Here is a 15280-nt window from a genome sequence, read left to right on the forward strand (position 1 = left end):
GTATTTCTAAAAACCTGTTTTCGCTTTGTCATTATGGGGTAGTGTGTCTAGATTGCTGAGGATTTGTATTTATTCAATTCCTTTTAGAATCAGGCTGTAACGTAACAAAATCTGGAAAAAGTCAATGAGTACTGTATGCACGCTAAAAACAAAAGGTTCCTGGAGTATCCTTTAGGGGTTCTTCAAGTTGAAACTGTGGGGGAACCCCTATAAGTTATTTGAATAACCATTTAAAAGGGTTCTTCAAAGAACCCTTTTAATGGATCCTTGAAGAACCTTTTGAATAACCTTTTGGGGTTTATTTGATGAACTGCCCCCCTCCCCTATTATTATTATTATTAATAATAATATACATAACAATAACAACAATAACACCATATTTTAGTTTTCAGTGTTTATTGTTATTTTAGTGACAAAGCAGAATAAGAACAATCTAAAGATGAGGTAAACTCCCAGCAGAGCCCCAAGTTCAATGGATATATCCTCTGGCGTGTTGATGTTAATGTATTGATGTTTTCCGTTACCATATCCAGAATGATTTTGCAGTGCATGGTGATCGAACAGGTTTCCTGTTAAATTCATCAGAGATGAAGTCTGTGAATCCAAATTTTTAAAATTATACAGATAATTAACAAAACATGCACGACAGTATTCATACCTTGGTTTTTGTGGAAAATGTGAATGAACTGTTTTGATAATGGTTTTCATGCACATACCTTGTCCATAATGTAGAGGCCTATGGGATATTCATTGAAGAGGTAAGGAGGGAGGATGATAAATGTGATCTGCATAACATACCAATTGACAAAAGGATGCAAAAGTGAGCAGTTCAGTCGTCTGCACCCAATACATCTTGCCTTCAACATATTCTTATAGCCTACGTATTCTTACCTCTTTGTTGATTTGATATCCATTACATATTGTCCATTTTCTGTTTTAGAAAGATTTGCACAAATATGAAAAGATAGGTGGTATCACCATAAAACAATATCAATTTACATCATACAAGGGACAAACCTTCCCTTTAAATTGAGACCTTTACATTTTTCAGTTAAGTGCCTGCACCTGCTGTCCTTTGAAATTCAAATCCAAATTTCAGTTGGGCAGTTAGGTTCCTGCAAGAACGCCCACCAACTAACGAGGTTCCTCAATGAACCTATTGGGGGCAATCTTCAGTGCTTAGAACCTTAAGGTTCTTCGAAGAACTTTGAGGATCTTAGAAAAACCCTTATTGAACCCCTAATTTGTAGAGTGTGGATGCAAGGACTGACCATCCAGATATCAAAATGATAGTTTTAACCATGGTTTGAGGCAATACAGTGTTTACATTTACAAACTTTGGAGTAAAACAAGCTTATATTTTGGGTTCTGATGGGGTACGAGAGTTGAACTAAGCTCATGGGGCATTTATAAGTTATATTCTTCAAGAATCAATGGGTCCATATCAATAATTTATAAGTAAAAAAATGTATGCACCAACTGCTGATTGCCCCTTTAATGATGAGTGCAGGTTGAGGTTCTTATATTGTTTTAGAATGTTAATGCAGTCAAATCCTCCCCAGCCACACCTGTGAGCATTTGTTTCGCATCTGTGTTATTGTTTCTGCTTTGAGAGTGTGAGTTAGTCAGTCAAAGAGCCAGCCTCTCTCTGTTATGTGCCTCTAACATTTGAATAGAGTAGGATGGCATTGCATCAAGTGCACAATACATGGGTGGATGTATTCAGTAGTGTCCTGTTCCTGAGTACCACCTGGTCCTGAGTCATTTATCAAAGAGATCCACAGAGCTGTGAGCCCTGTAATTGGCTGTATAGCCATGCACACTGCACTACATGTGTCCCATGGGCACCAGGCTCATGACTCACTCGGCCCCTGGGAATGAGTTGTACTGTTGGACTTGATTTGAAAGGTAAGTTCTTGTGTATTCTGCTCTTGATCAAAATGTTATGGCACAAACTGCATTGTATGAAATATTTCACCATATAGGCTATATTTCACCATAGACATTCAGTCATTTATCAAAGGATGTGAAATATTTGTTCATGCAAGAATATGTTTTATAGCCAGTATTATCGAAGGTCAGTACTTAATCCCCAGATTCATTGGCTTTTGTATGTTAGAGAGCCCGTTGTTTTTATGGTCAAATCAATCATTGATTGAGTTGGTTTGTTTCCATTTGGATAGGCCTAAGATCCTTGACGAATGTGTCGTATGGATGCCCATGTGCACAATGTGAGATCAATTGAGCTCAAAGCATTAATGACCTAATCTGGTTGGAGCCTCAGGGTTCATAGTGCATTAAACTGTTAAGGGCCAGGAGCCCCGGAGTCGGCCGCCTGCTGCACGCCTCACCAGCCCACCTCTTTTTCTGCATTACAGAGTACTCAAGCGTGAAGTTGCACTTTATCAGTCAGAGATGAACACAAATCAATATCGGCACAACGAGGGATATGGAAATTCATTTGGAAGGGGTGTGTAAGAGCTAGGCTGCAGTAATAAATCAATTTATCATCTGACTGGGAGACAGCATTACTGGTGAGACAGACAGTGTGTGGGGGGGGATACAGAGACAACGGCACAGGCAAACAGTTTGGCAGTTAGACAGACGGAGAGGCAGAGTAAAGAGAGGGAGAGAAAGGTAGACCGAGGTAAAGGGAGAAAGAGAAAATAAATACTGGGAAAGACAGAAAAACAGAGTCTCCCTAATCAGTGCAGTGGAGCCAGGTGCGACACACAAGTGTTGAGGCTCTCAGTACTCCAAGGGGGTCAGAGGGGTTGAAAGTCAGTGTGCAGGGCCTGGCCCTCAGTCACTTGGAGTTTAGGAGTGACGTGATGCTGACAGCATGCTGTCATGTTGCCGTCCTGACTGATATGATCCAACCATCCCCTCAGTTAGGGGACAGACATGCACAGTCATGTCACAGGGCACTGCAGTACCATGCTCCAGCATCTCCGTTCAGTTGCTTTATAAGCCTTACCTTAGCCTATGAGAATGTGATGGTTTAATGATGTGAAGTGTTTAATTAATGTTTAATGATGTGTTCCGATAAGGTAGGCTACAGTGTACTTTACTCTAACTGTTTTCATTTTTTGTCATGTATCTCACAAAATCAATCTCAGCAAGGCTGCTGGGTGAAACGGGATGTTTACGCCAAATGTTCTCTCCAGTGTTGAATGACCTCTGTTTTCTTCTCCAGAATGTTGCTACAAATTATAGAGGTGTCATGCCATTGCCTACTGCTCTAGCGTTCTGGCTACAAGACATGAGGAAAATAAATGACTGGACTATTTTAATAGAATGAACAGAAAACAGAGCATTTCCATTTCCCCCTCCCATCCCTGCCTCTCATTGCTTCCCTGTTTTGGTTCTCCTGTACTGTATTGTCATGAAGGAGCATGATCATAAGCAGGATGAGTTTGAGTGATGTGTGTGAAGGATTCTTTCATTGGTCATACTGTGTATCTCACTCTTTCATGTGCTGCTCTCTGCTTACACATGCTTGATCTAGCTCGCATGTGTCTAGACTAGCGCTTTGTCAACCTTGTGTGTCTGTGTGTGCCCCCGTCTGTCTTTCTGTGCCCCCCGTCTGTCTTTCTGTGTGCCTGTCTGTCTTTCTGTGTGCCTGTGTGTCTTTCTGTGCCCCCGTCTGTCTTTCTATCTGTTTGTCCATCTGTGTCGTGTTTATAGTACAGTCCATTGCTGTGGTCTTTGTGCTGTTACTCACTAAATTAATCCTGTCTTGGTTTATTCTGCTGCAGTCTGACCTATTTCCTGCTTTATTATTTTGCCAATGAGGGAGAATTAAGCAATTAACCTCTGTGTTTGGAGCCACCTAATACATTAACTTTTTTCCATTTGCATTTTGGTACTCTGTGATCCTACAATGAAATGAATTAATTTAGGTTCTATTTGACATATTTACATAGTATGAGTCCACTAATGATTCAATCTGGAGTATTCTCTTTTAGCACATTAACATTCACAGACGTGGGCTACTTATTGGAACATAATGTTAGAAGACACCCTCACAAACATCCATAACAATTATGCTTTTGTCTGTTTACTTGAAATTGGGAAAGAGGGGTGAGAATGACATGAGGTAAAGCTGTGTTCTGAAAACACCCTATCTGTTTTACTGGGAACGACTTATCTTACATTCTTGAATCTTTTTGAAAGAAAGAGTCCTATTTTGAAGATCCTTCTTGTTTTGTTACAGTACTTTGTAACAAAAGTCTTACTATCTCATAGCTACCAAGCTCCACAAATGTGTATGATATTGTTTACATTCTTTCTCTTTCAGTAAAATTTTTCACAGAGAAAATCACTTAAGATTTCTTTCTCTTCTGAGCGTTTTTAAGGTTTGTGTGTTCTTGTATTCTCTGTTTCCTCCATCTTCTCCATTCTTGATCCTAGGTCCCCTTACAAAGAAACACAATGATGATTTAGGTGATAATGACGGGGCGGAGGATGAAGGTATTTTTTGATGCCAAACTGATTTGCATGACAAGGAACCCTCCAATTTTTCCTCTTTGTTTTTGTTTTTTACATTTCTTGTCCCTTTTTTGAAAGTGAAGATTTTTTTTTCTCCGTAATTTTTGCTGGATGTGTTTTGTCTTTTTTGCTTGATGTTTTAAGAGTATGTTTAATGTCGCCCATCATTCCAGAGTACTTAATTGTTAATAATCTAACATAGGTTTTTGCTTGAATTCTTTTTACATTTTGTAAAAAAATAAATACATGTTGCATCCCATCTAAAAGAGAGTAACTATTAACCCTTCAATGAAATCGTAACACCTTTTTGCATGATTTTTCACAACTCTTTTCCTTTTCCAAAATAAAATATACTATTCCAACCCTGGGGAATTTGATACCCTGATCAATCCTAACACATAAGTCACCTTCAGTTGTGTTATAAAAAAAACTGTACGTTTCCTATGCAACATGTATGGATGTTCCTGGATCGTTATGGGCAAAGACATGTAACATATTGATCACAAAATCCCTTCCTAACGAGGCCTCTTCATCACTATTTTACACAAATTCAAGTACATTATGGCACAGTTATGTAAACCTAGGAATCAAGGCCAAATGTTTAAATCGACAAATCTAAAATGGGCTTCTCACTGAAAAGTAACAGACTGAAGAAAGTACTCAAATAACCCCAAATTAAGTTATTCAAAGAGGAAGTGAGAAAGTTAACTTCCTACTTAATGACAGAACACAGTCTTAATAATGCACATCTCCTGTATAATCTGGTGAAATAAGCACCAATTACAGAAAACTAAACTAGGAATGCTGCAGCTATCTTTGATCTGCAGCAACTTGCGATTTCCTGAGTACACACATCAAAAGATTAGAGACACAAATATACAGTGAAATCCCAGCCAGCCTCTCGAGTATTCACTTGATAAAGAATCCAGGCCAGACTAATAATCCTCTCTAAAACAGAAGACAATATGCTGTTAAAACCAACGCATTGAGATGTGTGAATGAAATGGCCCAAGGACCAATCGGCTTGATATCTCACTGGCGATGCTCTTTTGACATTTAACCTCTACAGAGATATGTAATCAAACAACAACAACAACACACTGCCATGGAACCTCAATGTCATGGAATGTAAGGTGTGCAGTTCTCTGTAGGTGCCACTCCACCTGTGGATTTGTAATGGATGGGAACTTTTGTCCTCAGCAGGATTGTGACAGGGACATTCTCTTTATACTGTAGCTTGTTAGCAAGGCCATCCAGATTTGGCATTGGATGGAGATCCAGTGCAGTGCTTTTACAGCTAGTCTTCTGTGATGTGAGCGCCTGTATAGGAACGCACCTGTCCTCACTTACCTCTGTACCTTACCTACAGCTAGGATTAGCCTAGCACGCTATGGTGTCCACGTAGGATGCATGACCGAACCCTATGATTAGTAGGCCCAGTTTAGAACAAATGGCTGAATTGCCATCTATTCTCAAAAGCCAGCACACACAATTCCCTGGCTTCTATTCCTCATTTATGGAGGTTTAAAATGGTTTGACCTCTGTCAGAGAAGCCTGGAATCCCTCCAAAGGATTTACTTGCTTTTTTGCCACTCACAAAGATGAAGTGAACACAAGAACAAACAGCATAAAGGACTGTGAATGACATGAATGATGTAATGGACATCCTGACAGACACCATAGCCATAACCCTCTGTGACCAGATGTGTGTCACTTTAATCTGCTGTTGGCACCCGCACAAGAGACAGAGGGGGGAAACACATGCACTGTATGAGTCTTTCACATGTACGCATGAACGCATACATTGACATAGACAGACAAACAGGCACACAATCTTTCTAGTTAGTCTTCATTCCTAGTTTTATTTTACATATTTAATCATTTACCTTGTTGTTATGTTTGTAACTATATGGAGAGATCAGGTATTACTCTCCTGTCTCAATGCTGCTCTAGTTTACACACTTGCGTGAATCCAGCTGCTCTTCTGTGATTCAATTAATTAATCAAAGTGAATGGAAGATGTTAGGATTCTGATGCGCAATTTCTGAAAATAATTTCGATTTTCCCTATGGATCTCTTTCTTTACAGTATCTCCTCTTTCCCTATTTCTCTCCCCTCTCTTGTTCTCTCTTTTCTTCACCACTAACTTATGCTTTTGCACACACACACACACACACACAACACACACACACACACACACACACACACACACACACACACACCACACACACACACACACACAACACCACACACACAACACACACACACCACACACCACACACACACACACACACACACACACACACACACACTCAGCAGCTGCTCAGTCCTAATCAATATTATAGAAGTTATGGATTGCCTACTGAAGACGTGAGGATTAGAGGTGCCCTGGCATTTTCTTCCCTCTCTACTCCTCTGTAGGAGCCCACTTTCACTGGAAATGTAAGAAAGAGAGCGAAGGAAAGAGAAAGACAGAGTGGGAGGAAGAAAATCAACGAAAAGAACAGAGATGGGCTTGGATTTTGCAAATACAGCCTCATGTTTTGCCATAAAGGCATTGTGGAAGATGCCATCTTACTTTCTTTACTATTTAATTACTTTCCTTAGCTCCGAAGACCTCCTGCAAGTGTCCCCTAACACCAAACATCGATAAGATATTGAACATGAATGTGGATATTTTGCACCCAAGATGAAACGCCTGTCTCCTTTGTGGAATATAAAAGTAATCAGAAGCCTATTTTTTGTATCCCTCCCTATCCCCCATTTAATTCAAACCCAGCGTCCAAACTAGATGTCCTCCCTCAAAGACAGCATCAATTGAGTTGATGTCATTATGCAAAGTTCAGTAAGCGTAACACTTTGTTAAAGAGAAACGTTGGATGTCTGAAATTGAATTAAAAACTTTTCTTGAAGAATGTTAATCATTGAAACATTTAGGTTCAATCTTGTTTATTAGATTCTACGTTACTGATAAAACTAGCTACCTGTGCCGCTTAAATTGAAATGTCAGTTTTAATCTCTACGCTTCTTTAATGCTGACAGTTTATTGGCCCTCCAAAAATAAGAGCCCATAAAATTTCCTGAAACAAAAAATAAGATTAATATGGAATTTTCAATCACCAGGAACATGTCATACTTGTCATGTATGAAATGAACAGTCTCACCTGCAAAGCAGAAATTGTCTCAAAGCAAAGTCAATGTGTCCGAAATTATGAGAAAACCAAAGCGTCCACAATTTAGATTGCATCTCCAGCTGTCATTTTAATTTGTCCTTTAATCATTTCCTTCCCCTTGCAGACATCCGTGAAAGCGGTAGCCCCAAGCCAGTGATGGTATTTATCCATGGGGGATCCTACATGGAGGGCACTGGGAATATGTTTGACGGCAGCATCTTGGCAAGTTACGGCAATGTTATCGTCATCACAGTGAACTACCGGCTTGGAGTATTAGGTAAGGTTTTCCAGCTTTTGTCCTTATCACTAATCCCCCAACACTAGCTACCTATATACATACCGGACAGTAGGCGCCCATCAATGCTTTTTCTTTGCCTTGGGGGGACAGTGTGAAACAGAGTGAAACGGAGGTGCTATGGTTTCACCCTCAATGAGATTATGCTGTCATTTGTTTTCATGAATATCCTTATTCTCGCTTCATATGGTGATTTACCCATCCTGAAAAGCATCAAGGCTTTAATGCACACAACTCTGTGGCAATATCCTCCTTTCACTCACACCAGCAGCAATATGTGTCAAAGGAAACCGAGCTTGGAGGCACAAGATTTAAGATGATAGTAAATATGGGGTATAATTATAACCATGAATACTTTATGACCAGCCCCCAGCATGAGCCCCAGCTTTTGTCCCCATAAAGCGACTATTTCCAAATTGATTTCTCTCCATAACAAGTCTTTATTTGTACAAATTATGAATATTAGAAAACGTGGTATGTCAGATGTTTTTATTGTGAACAATTTGGCAACGACTTGAATGCCCCCGGAATTTAAACTTGCAACGATAATGATTGGAATTTTAAAACATTAGGCCTGATTCCTCTGGACTGGTTTCATGTTGATAGTGTTCATGTGAAGATTTAAACGCACCAGTTTTGGTGATGATCAGGTAAGTGGTGTGGCTGTGTTTTCACTAATGCTGGTTCTCCTGTCAAGCTAAGAAGCTGTGGTTTGGTGCTACAGGAAAAATGGGAGCATATTTAATCAGATGTATCTTTTTAGCATCACAAAGAGTCTTGTTGACATTTTCCTCAGTGTTTGTATTTACCCCTGTGGCGGTGGGGTAAGCGGATCAAACCACTCAGCTCTGCTGAATGAGATGAGAGCAGAGTAACGTTACAGGAGCAAGCAGACGCTGTGTGATGTGTGACAAGCCTGCGCTCTGCTCATCTGACCAGCCAATCAAGGGCCTGTCTAACAAGGCCCAGAAGTGCCTTGGCCTCTGTGGCCCTTTTGTAGTGAGGACTGTGTGTGAATGTGCAATAGGAAGTAACAGAGGGGCCCTGTCATCGTGGCCCCTCTGTGTGTGTGTGTGTGTGTGTGTGTGTGTGTGTGTGTGTGTGTGTGTGTGGTGTGTGTGTGTGTGTGTGTGAGAGGCGAGGAAAGGCTATTTAACCAACGCTGCTACTCCTCCTAATTAACCTGACAATTAGAGGAGAGCAGAAAAGAGGACGAGAGAGAACGGGAGAAAGAGAGCGAGAGAGAGAAAGACTGGGAGAGAGAATGCTAGTGGTGCTTTTCTCTCCCACTAATGAACCAGCCAACATTATTGCACCTTTTGGGTTCCTGGTCTTTTTTTTTTTTTGCCACCTGATGATTTGTTTTTCTTTGTCAGGGAAGGCATGCAGAGTCATAAGGAGCCCGAAATATGAGAGTGGCTGACGTGAGCTTTATTTATCGGTTTGTGTGTAGCGCGGGATGGATTTGGCCAGGGGCCGTTTCTTGGCCTGCCTCCGTGTGTGTGTGTGCAGGTGTCAGGTTTTTGTAGGACGCCTTAATGGAATAATGGAACTCTGCTGTCAGTGCATCATTATCAGAATTGCTCTGAATTTATGGGCCGAATCATACTCATCATGGACTCCTGTATAAAACCACAGTCTGGCCGCGCTTCAACTCACATAAGACCTATTTAAAACATAGCCCTGCGCACTGTAGTGTTGGCGTGAACCTTATGGCCTCAACACATTCTCTGGTCCAATCCATCGTTTAGCATCCTTTGAATTCCAGAATTGTAGAAGCTCACAAATATGACCTTTTAGTAGTTAAAGCCAAGGCTAATAAAGGAGTTAATAACATGTCTAAATCAGGATGGCTTTTATTGTGCTTAATGACTCCCTGTATCAGAACCCAGCTGGCCTTGAAAGCATCTGTTGATCTCCCAACAGTAGGTAGAGCAACAGAGGAAAGTGATCTACCACCGCTGTCTGGGCATTAGCCAGGTAAACAGCCCAGGTTCCACTGTTCCTCCTATGCTAGGCCTGCAGCACACAGCATGTCAGCGTGATATTGCACCAGGCAGGGCTCCGGGAGCAGATGCAGCCAGCCATGTTCTTCCCATTGTTTACCCTTTCAACAATCTTCACCGCTGCCTTTTGTTCTTGCTGAAATAATTGGTTCTGCAGTTTTTTATTTAATCATTGCATGTGGCCCAGTGTTGAGGATTATTGTTTTTCATGCTTATTTATTTATTCTCCCTGAAACAAATACCGCAGATAATTTGTTTCATTAGTCTGTGTCTCTTTCCTTTCTGTTGCTTCACGGCTGGCCTGCCCATTGGCCCGACTAACATGTTAGCTGCTGGCCTCAGTCGCTGACTGGTAACCCTGGGCTTGCCTAAGGATCTTTAAGAGGAACATGGAAAGTGTCTGACCCCATTTCTATGAGCAATGCGTCTTGGGAGATGCTTAATTTGTGTGTGTTTATTAATATGCGTTTAGCTGTTCTTCAGGATTGCCCTCTCTCTCTACAAATGCTACATGTATACAGTGTCTTGTATCTTGAGTGGATATTATATACTATTGTACAGTGGCAGTTAGTGCTGTTTAAGATGAGGGAGGACGATTTGTTTTCATGAGCATGGCCTTATTTCTGTTACAGCCTATTGGGTGACAGTCAACGTATGAATCATAACCTCTTATCATATCATCATTCTGAACATTCGTAACCTCCTTGCATCTGCAAAAAACCCAGCCTTACTTATGATTCAGTACTACACAAATTGCTTTCATTATTTATTTACTAGCTAACTAAATGATAACACAGGATAAACATACACACTTAATACATTAGAAACAGGTCCCTAGCGACTGACACAATATGGCGTCTTGTTACAAAGGAGAGAGAAGAGAAAGAGAGAGAGAAAGAGATACTTCGTAACGGCTCTCGTTGGTGGTAGGAAGAGTGGACCAAAGCGCAGCGTGGAAAGTGTTCATGATTTTTTTATTCAAAAAACAGTCAAACAAAATAACAAAAGCGAAAACGAAAGCGCATAGTTCTGTCAGGCTAAGGCACTAAACAGAAAACAAGATCCCACAACCTAATGGTGGGAAAAAGGGCTGCCTAAGTATGATCCCCAATCAGAGACAACGATAGACAGCGGCCAAAAACAAAGAAACAGAAGACATAGAATTTCCCACCCGAGTCACACCCTGACCTAACCAAACATAGAGAATAATAAGGATCTCTAAGGTCTGGGCGTGACACACTTATCGTTGGTACATTTTAGGAACTACTCTCACAGTAATCATATACATTGCACACGAACCGCCGCCCGTTTGGAGTAAGAAATCATGCATTTATTTACGTGTGAATGCTTTCGTTCGCCATTTATCTCTGTTTGAATACCATTTATCTCTGAATGTGTAAATATTTGTATGAACAAGACATGTGACTAACAGAAATGGAATAATGTGTCCCTGGACAAAGGGGGGGTCAAAATCAAAAGTAACATTCAGTATCTGGTGTGGCCACCAGCTGCATTAAGAACTGCAGCGCATCTCCTCCTCATGGACTGCACCAGATTTGCCAGTTCCTGCTGTGAGATGTTACCCCACTCTTCCACCAAGGCACCTGCAAGTTCCCGGACATTTCTGGGGGGAATGGCCCTAGCCCTCATCCTCCGATCCAACAGGTCCCATACGTGCTCAATGGGGTTGAGATCCAGGCTCTTCGCTGGCCATGGCAGAACACTGACATTCCTGTCTTGCAGGAAATCACCCACTGAACGAGCAGTATGGCTGGTGGCATTGTCATGCTGGACGATCATGTCAGGATGAACCTGCAGGAAGGGTACCACATGAGGAAGGAGGATGTCTTCCCTGTAACGCACAGCATTGAGATTGCCTTCAATGACAACAAGCTCAGTCCGATGATGCTTTGACACACCGCCCCCAGACCATGACGGACCCTCCACCTCCAAATCGATCTCGTTCCAGAGTACAGGCCTCGGTGTAACGCTCATTCCTTCGACGAAAAACGTGAATCCGACCATCACCCCTGGTGAGACAATACCGTGACTCGTCAGTGAAGAGCACTTTTTGCCAGTCCTGTCTGGTCCAGCGACGGTGGGTTTGTGCCCATAGGCGACGTTGTTGTCGGTGATGTCTGGTGAGGACCTGCCTTACAACAGGCCTACAAGCCCTCAGTCCAGCCTCTCTCAGCCTATTGCGGACAGTCTGAGCACTGATGGTGGGATTGTGCATTCCTGGTATAGACTTGGGCAGTTGTTGTTGCATCCTGTACCTGACCCGCATGTGTGATGTTCGGATGTACCGATCCTGTGCAGGTGTTGTTAAACGTGGTCTGCCACTATGAGGACGATCAGCTGTCCGTCCTGTCTCCCTGAAGCGTTGTCTTACGCGTCTCACAGTACGGACATTGCAATGTATTGCCCTGGCCACATCTGCAGTCCTTATGCCTCCTTGCAGCATGCCTAAGGCACGGTCGTTAAGACACTAACAGCTTACAGACGGTAGGCAATTAAGGTCCCAGTTATGAAAACGTAGGACACTAAAGAGGAACCGCAGATGAGCAGTGACCCTGGGCATCTTTCTTTTAGTGTTTTTCAGAGTCAGTAGAAAGGCCTCTTTAGTGTCCTACGTTTTCATAACTGGGACTTAATTGCCTACCGTCTGTAAGCTGTTAGTGTCTTAACGACGTTCACAGGTGCATGTTCATTAATTATTTATGGTTCATTGAACAAGCATGGGAAACAGTGTTTAAAGCGTACAATGAAGATCTGTGAAGTTATTTGGATTTTTACGAATTATCTTTGAAAGACAGGGTCCTGACAAAGGGACGTTTCTTTTTTTGCTGAGTTTAGAACTAACGAGTTAGTAAACCCACTACAATCATGCAGTAATGTTACAGTGTACAGTCAGTAAGCAGTTACACTGTCGGGCCCGGTGGCAATAAATTAATAAAACCAAAAGCTTACCTTGACTTGGAAGAGTTCCAGTGTTGTGTTGGATAATCATAGCCAGGTAGCTAACATAGCATCCCCCTGTTTGGGCAGGGTGTTTCAGTAGGCTAAACTATGTAGCTGTATTTGCTACCTAAGTAAGTGAAACTGAAAGTGAGATAAAAAATGACAATTTCTCTCTATATAAATTTCTCTCTTGCTTCTCCTTCATTTTGGAATAAATGAATTTGTTCAAAACTGTTCAATGATTGTCTTTCTCTCTCTTTCTCTCTCTTACTCACCAAGCTTATGCTTTTAGTACTAGATTACTTCTCTGATCCTTTGATTGGGTGGACAACATGTCACTTCATACTGCAAGAGCACTGATAGGTTGAAGAACGTCCTCTGGAAGTTGTCATAATTACTGTCTAAGTCTATGGAAGCGGGTGAGAACCATTAGCCTCCTAGGTCTTGTATTGAGGTCAATGTACCCAGAGGAGTATGGAAGCTAGGTGTCCTCCGGCTACACCATGGTGCTACCCTACTGTAGACCTTCTTTGCAAAATAGTGTGTTTTAATCAATTATTTGGTGACATGATTATATTTAGTATAGTTTTATCTAAAAAGGATAACTTAAAAAAAAATGAAATTCACTGAGGAGGATGGTCCTCCCCTTCCTCCTCTGAGGAGCCTCCACTGATTGCATAACATGTACAAGTGCAGATTGATGTTTATTGTCATGAGGCTTGTCCTGGAGGCAGAACTGAGCCATTTCCCCCCTAGATTGTAAAAGTTTTTAAAAGTTCAACCTTAATTTAAGGTTAGGGTTTGACCTTAGGGTTAGCAGTGTGGTTAGCGTTAGGTTTAAATCTGATCTTATGACTTTGTGGCTGTGCCAGCTAGAGACAACTCTGCAGAGCTGTCTCCAGAACAAGATTCATGATGAAAAACGCTAACCTGCTAGATAAGTAACCTACACACACATCTGAACTAGTCATGTATGGTAATCCCAATAGTCAGTTGTGGTCTGCAAATTGTTGCCTTGACGCTTTGGTGGAGGGAAAGAGAGGCTGTGGCTGAAGTACACGGGTATGTGCCACCAGCAGGGCTGTGGGGGCTGTGGCCTCAGTGTTCTGGTGACACAGTGGATATTTGTAGTGGCTGGTAGAGCGCAGCAGATGTCCATGTAAGCATGCTTAGTGGCTGTTTTCTGTCCTCGACACCCCCCCCCCCCCCCCCCCCCCCACCTCGCCCCACAGGCTCACTAGCCGGACCCTCTTAGAACCATGCTCTCCTAATATAAGTACATAGTTTGGCACAAGGTCTGCATCAGGATGACATAGTCAGAACCAAAAACCACTCAGGATGTGATGTTTCCTCGTACACGGGGATGACACACAAGGATGAGTGTGGCTTTGTTCCTCTTTGTCACTCCACTGTTGTAATCCTGTGTGGATCTCACCGGGCCTGATGTTTGTATTGGTCTGTTTTCACTGGGAGGTTATCTGACTGAAGGCTCCCAGCTAACTGTACTGCCCCCCTACCACCTTTATATACTGTATCTGGACTGCTGGGGAAAATTGCATTGTGGCTCCATCTCATGTGAAGCTCCTGCAATTTATCTCCAAAGCTACTGGAGTTATCTGGGCGTTGGCCTCAGGGGTTTCTGTCAAGCTGACCACCCTCATCCGGTCCAGCCGTGGCATTTATTTTGCTTGCAGATAAGAGATACTGTGAGGAGCTGACGTGCAGGAGGGCAACAACAGATGGATCGATGCGGACTGACACATCTATCTTTACCACAGCGTGAGGGATAAGCTTGCCTTGCTCCTGGGCATTTCTGTGGAAACCAACCAGTGTGGATGATCAAGGTGCTTTCTGGGCTGAGTGCGGAGAGCAGGGGCAGCACGGTGCGGGGCTGCAGTCTGGGCTCCAGGAAAACAGATGGATATGTTTAACAACTTGGAAACGAGGCGTATTGTAGGATCAAAGCGGGAGAACCTTGTATCTCAAGAGGGCACCCTGTTCACATGTACACATGTAGAAGGAAAGTGGGAAAGCAAACCTTTCTCTGTGCCAGTGTCATTTTTTTTATAGGCACTAACCATCCTCCCTAGCTGTAATCCCTCCTCAACATTTGATCCAGTGTATTTTGCAGTTGAATTATTCATATCTCCTGCAGTAATTTAACACAGCCCAGAGGTGTCTTTCTCTTTGTTATAGCAAAGATATTCTTTTATTCTGCCTTGCTTGAATAAACCCCACTCTCCTGTCAACTCTTGGCTCGAGGAAAAGCGTCTGTCTGCCCCAGCTGCCATGGCCCGGGATGCTGATTGGTTGGCTGGGTGCTGTAACTTGTGTCATATTTTTGAGGCGAGTGA

The 15280-nt window shown here is 42.3% G+C and overlaps 1 protein-coding gene across 1 annotated transcript in view; it reads left to right on the plus strand.

The window, feature by feature from the left end:
- Nucleotides 1-15280, plus strand: part of nlgn1 (neuroligin 1) — a 298178-nt gene that overhangs the window by 70190 nt on the left and 212708 nt on the right. Inside the window, exons 3-4 of the mRNA XM_024004892.2 lie at nt 4414-4473; nt 7789-7941. Coding sequence (XP_023860660.1) covers nt 4414-4473; nt 7789-7941 — 213 coding nt within the window. The remainder of the gene's footprint in view (nt 1-4413; nt 4474-7788; nt 7942-15280) is intronic.

Source organism: Salvelinus sp. IW2-2015, linkage group LG16, assembly GCF_002910315.2.
Source record: "Salvelinus sp. IW2-2015 linkage group LG16, ASM291031v2, whole genome shotgun sequence".
Classification (NCBI taxonomy): Eukaryota; Metazoa; Chordata; class Actinopteri; order Salmoniformes; family Salmonidae; genus Salvelinus; species Salvelinus sp. IW2-2015.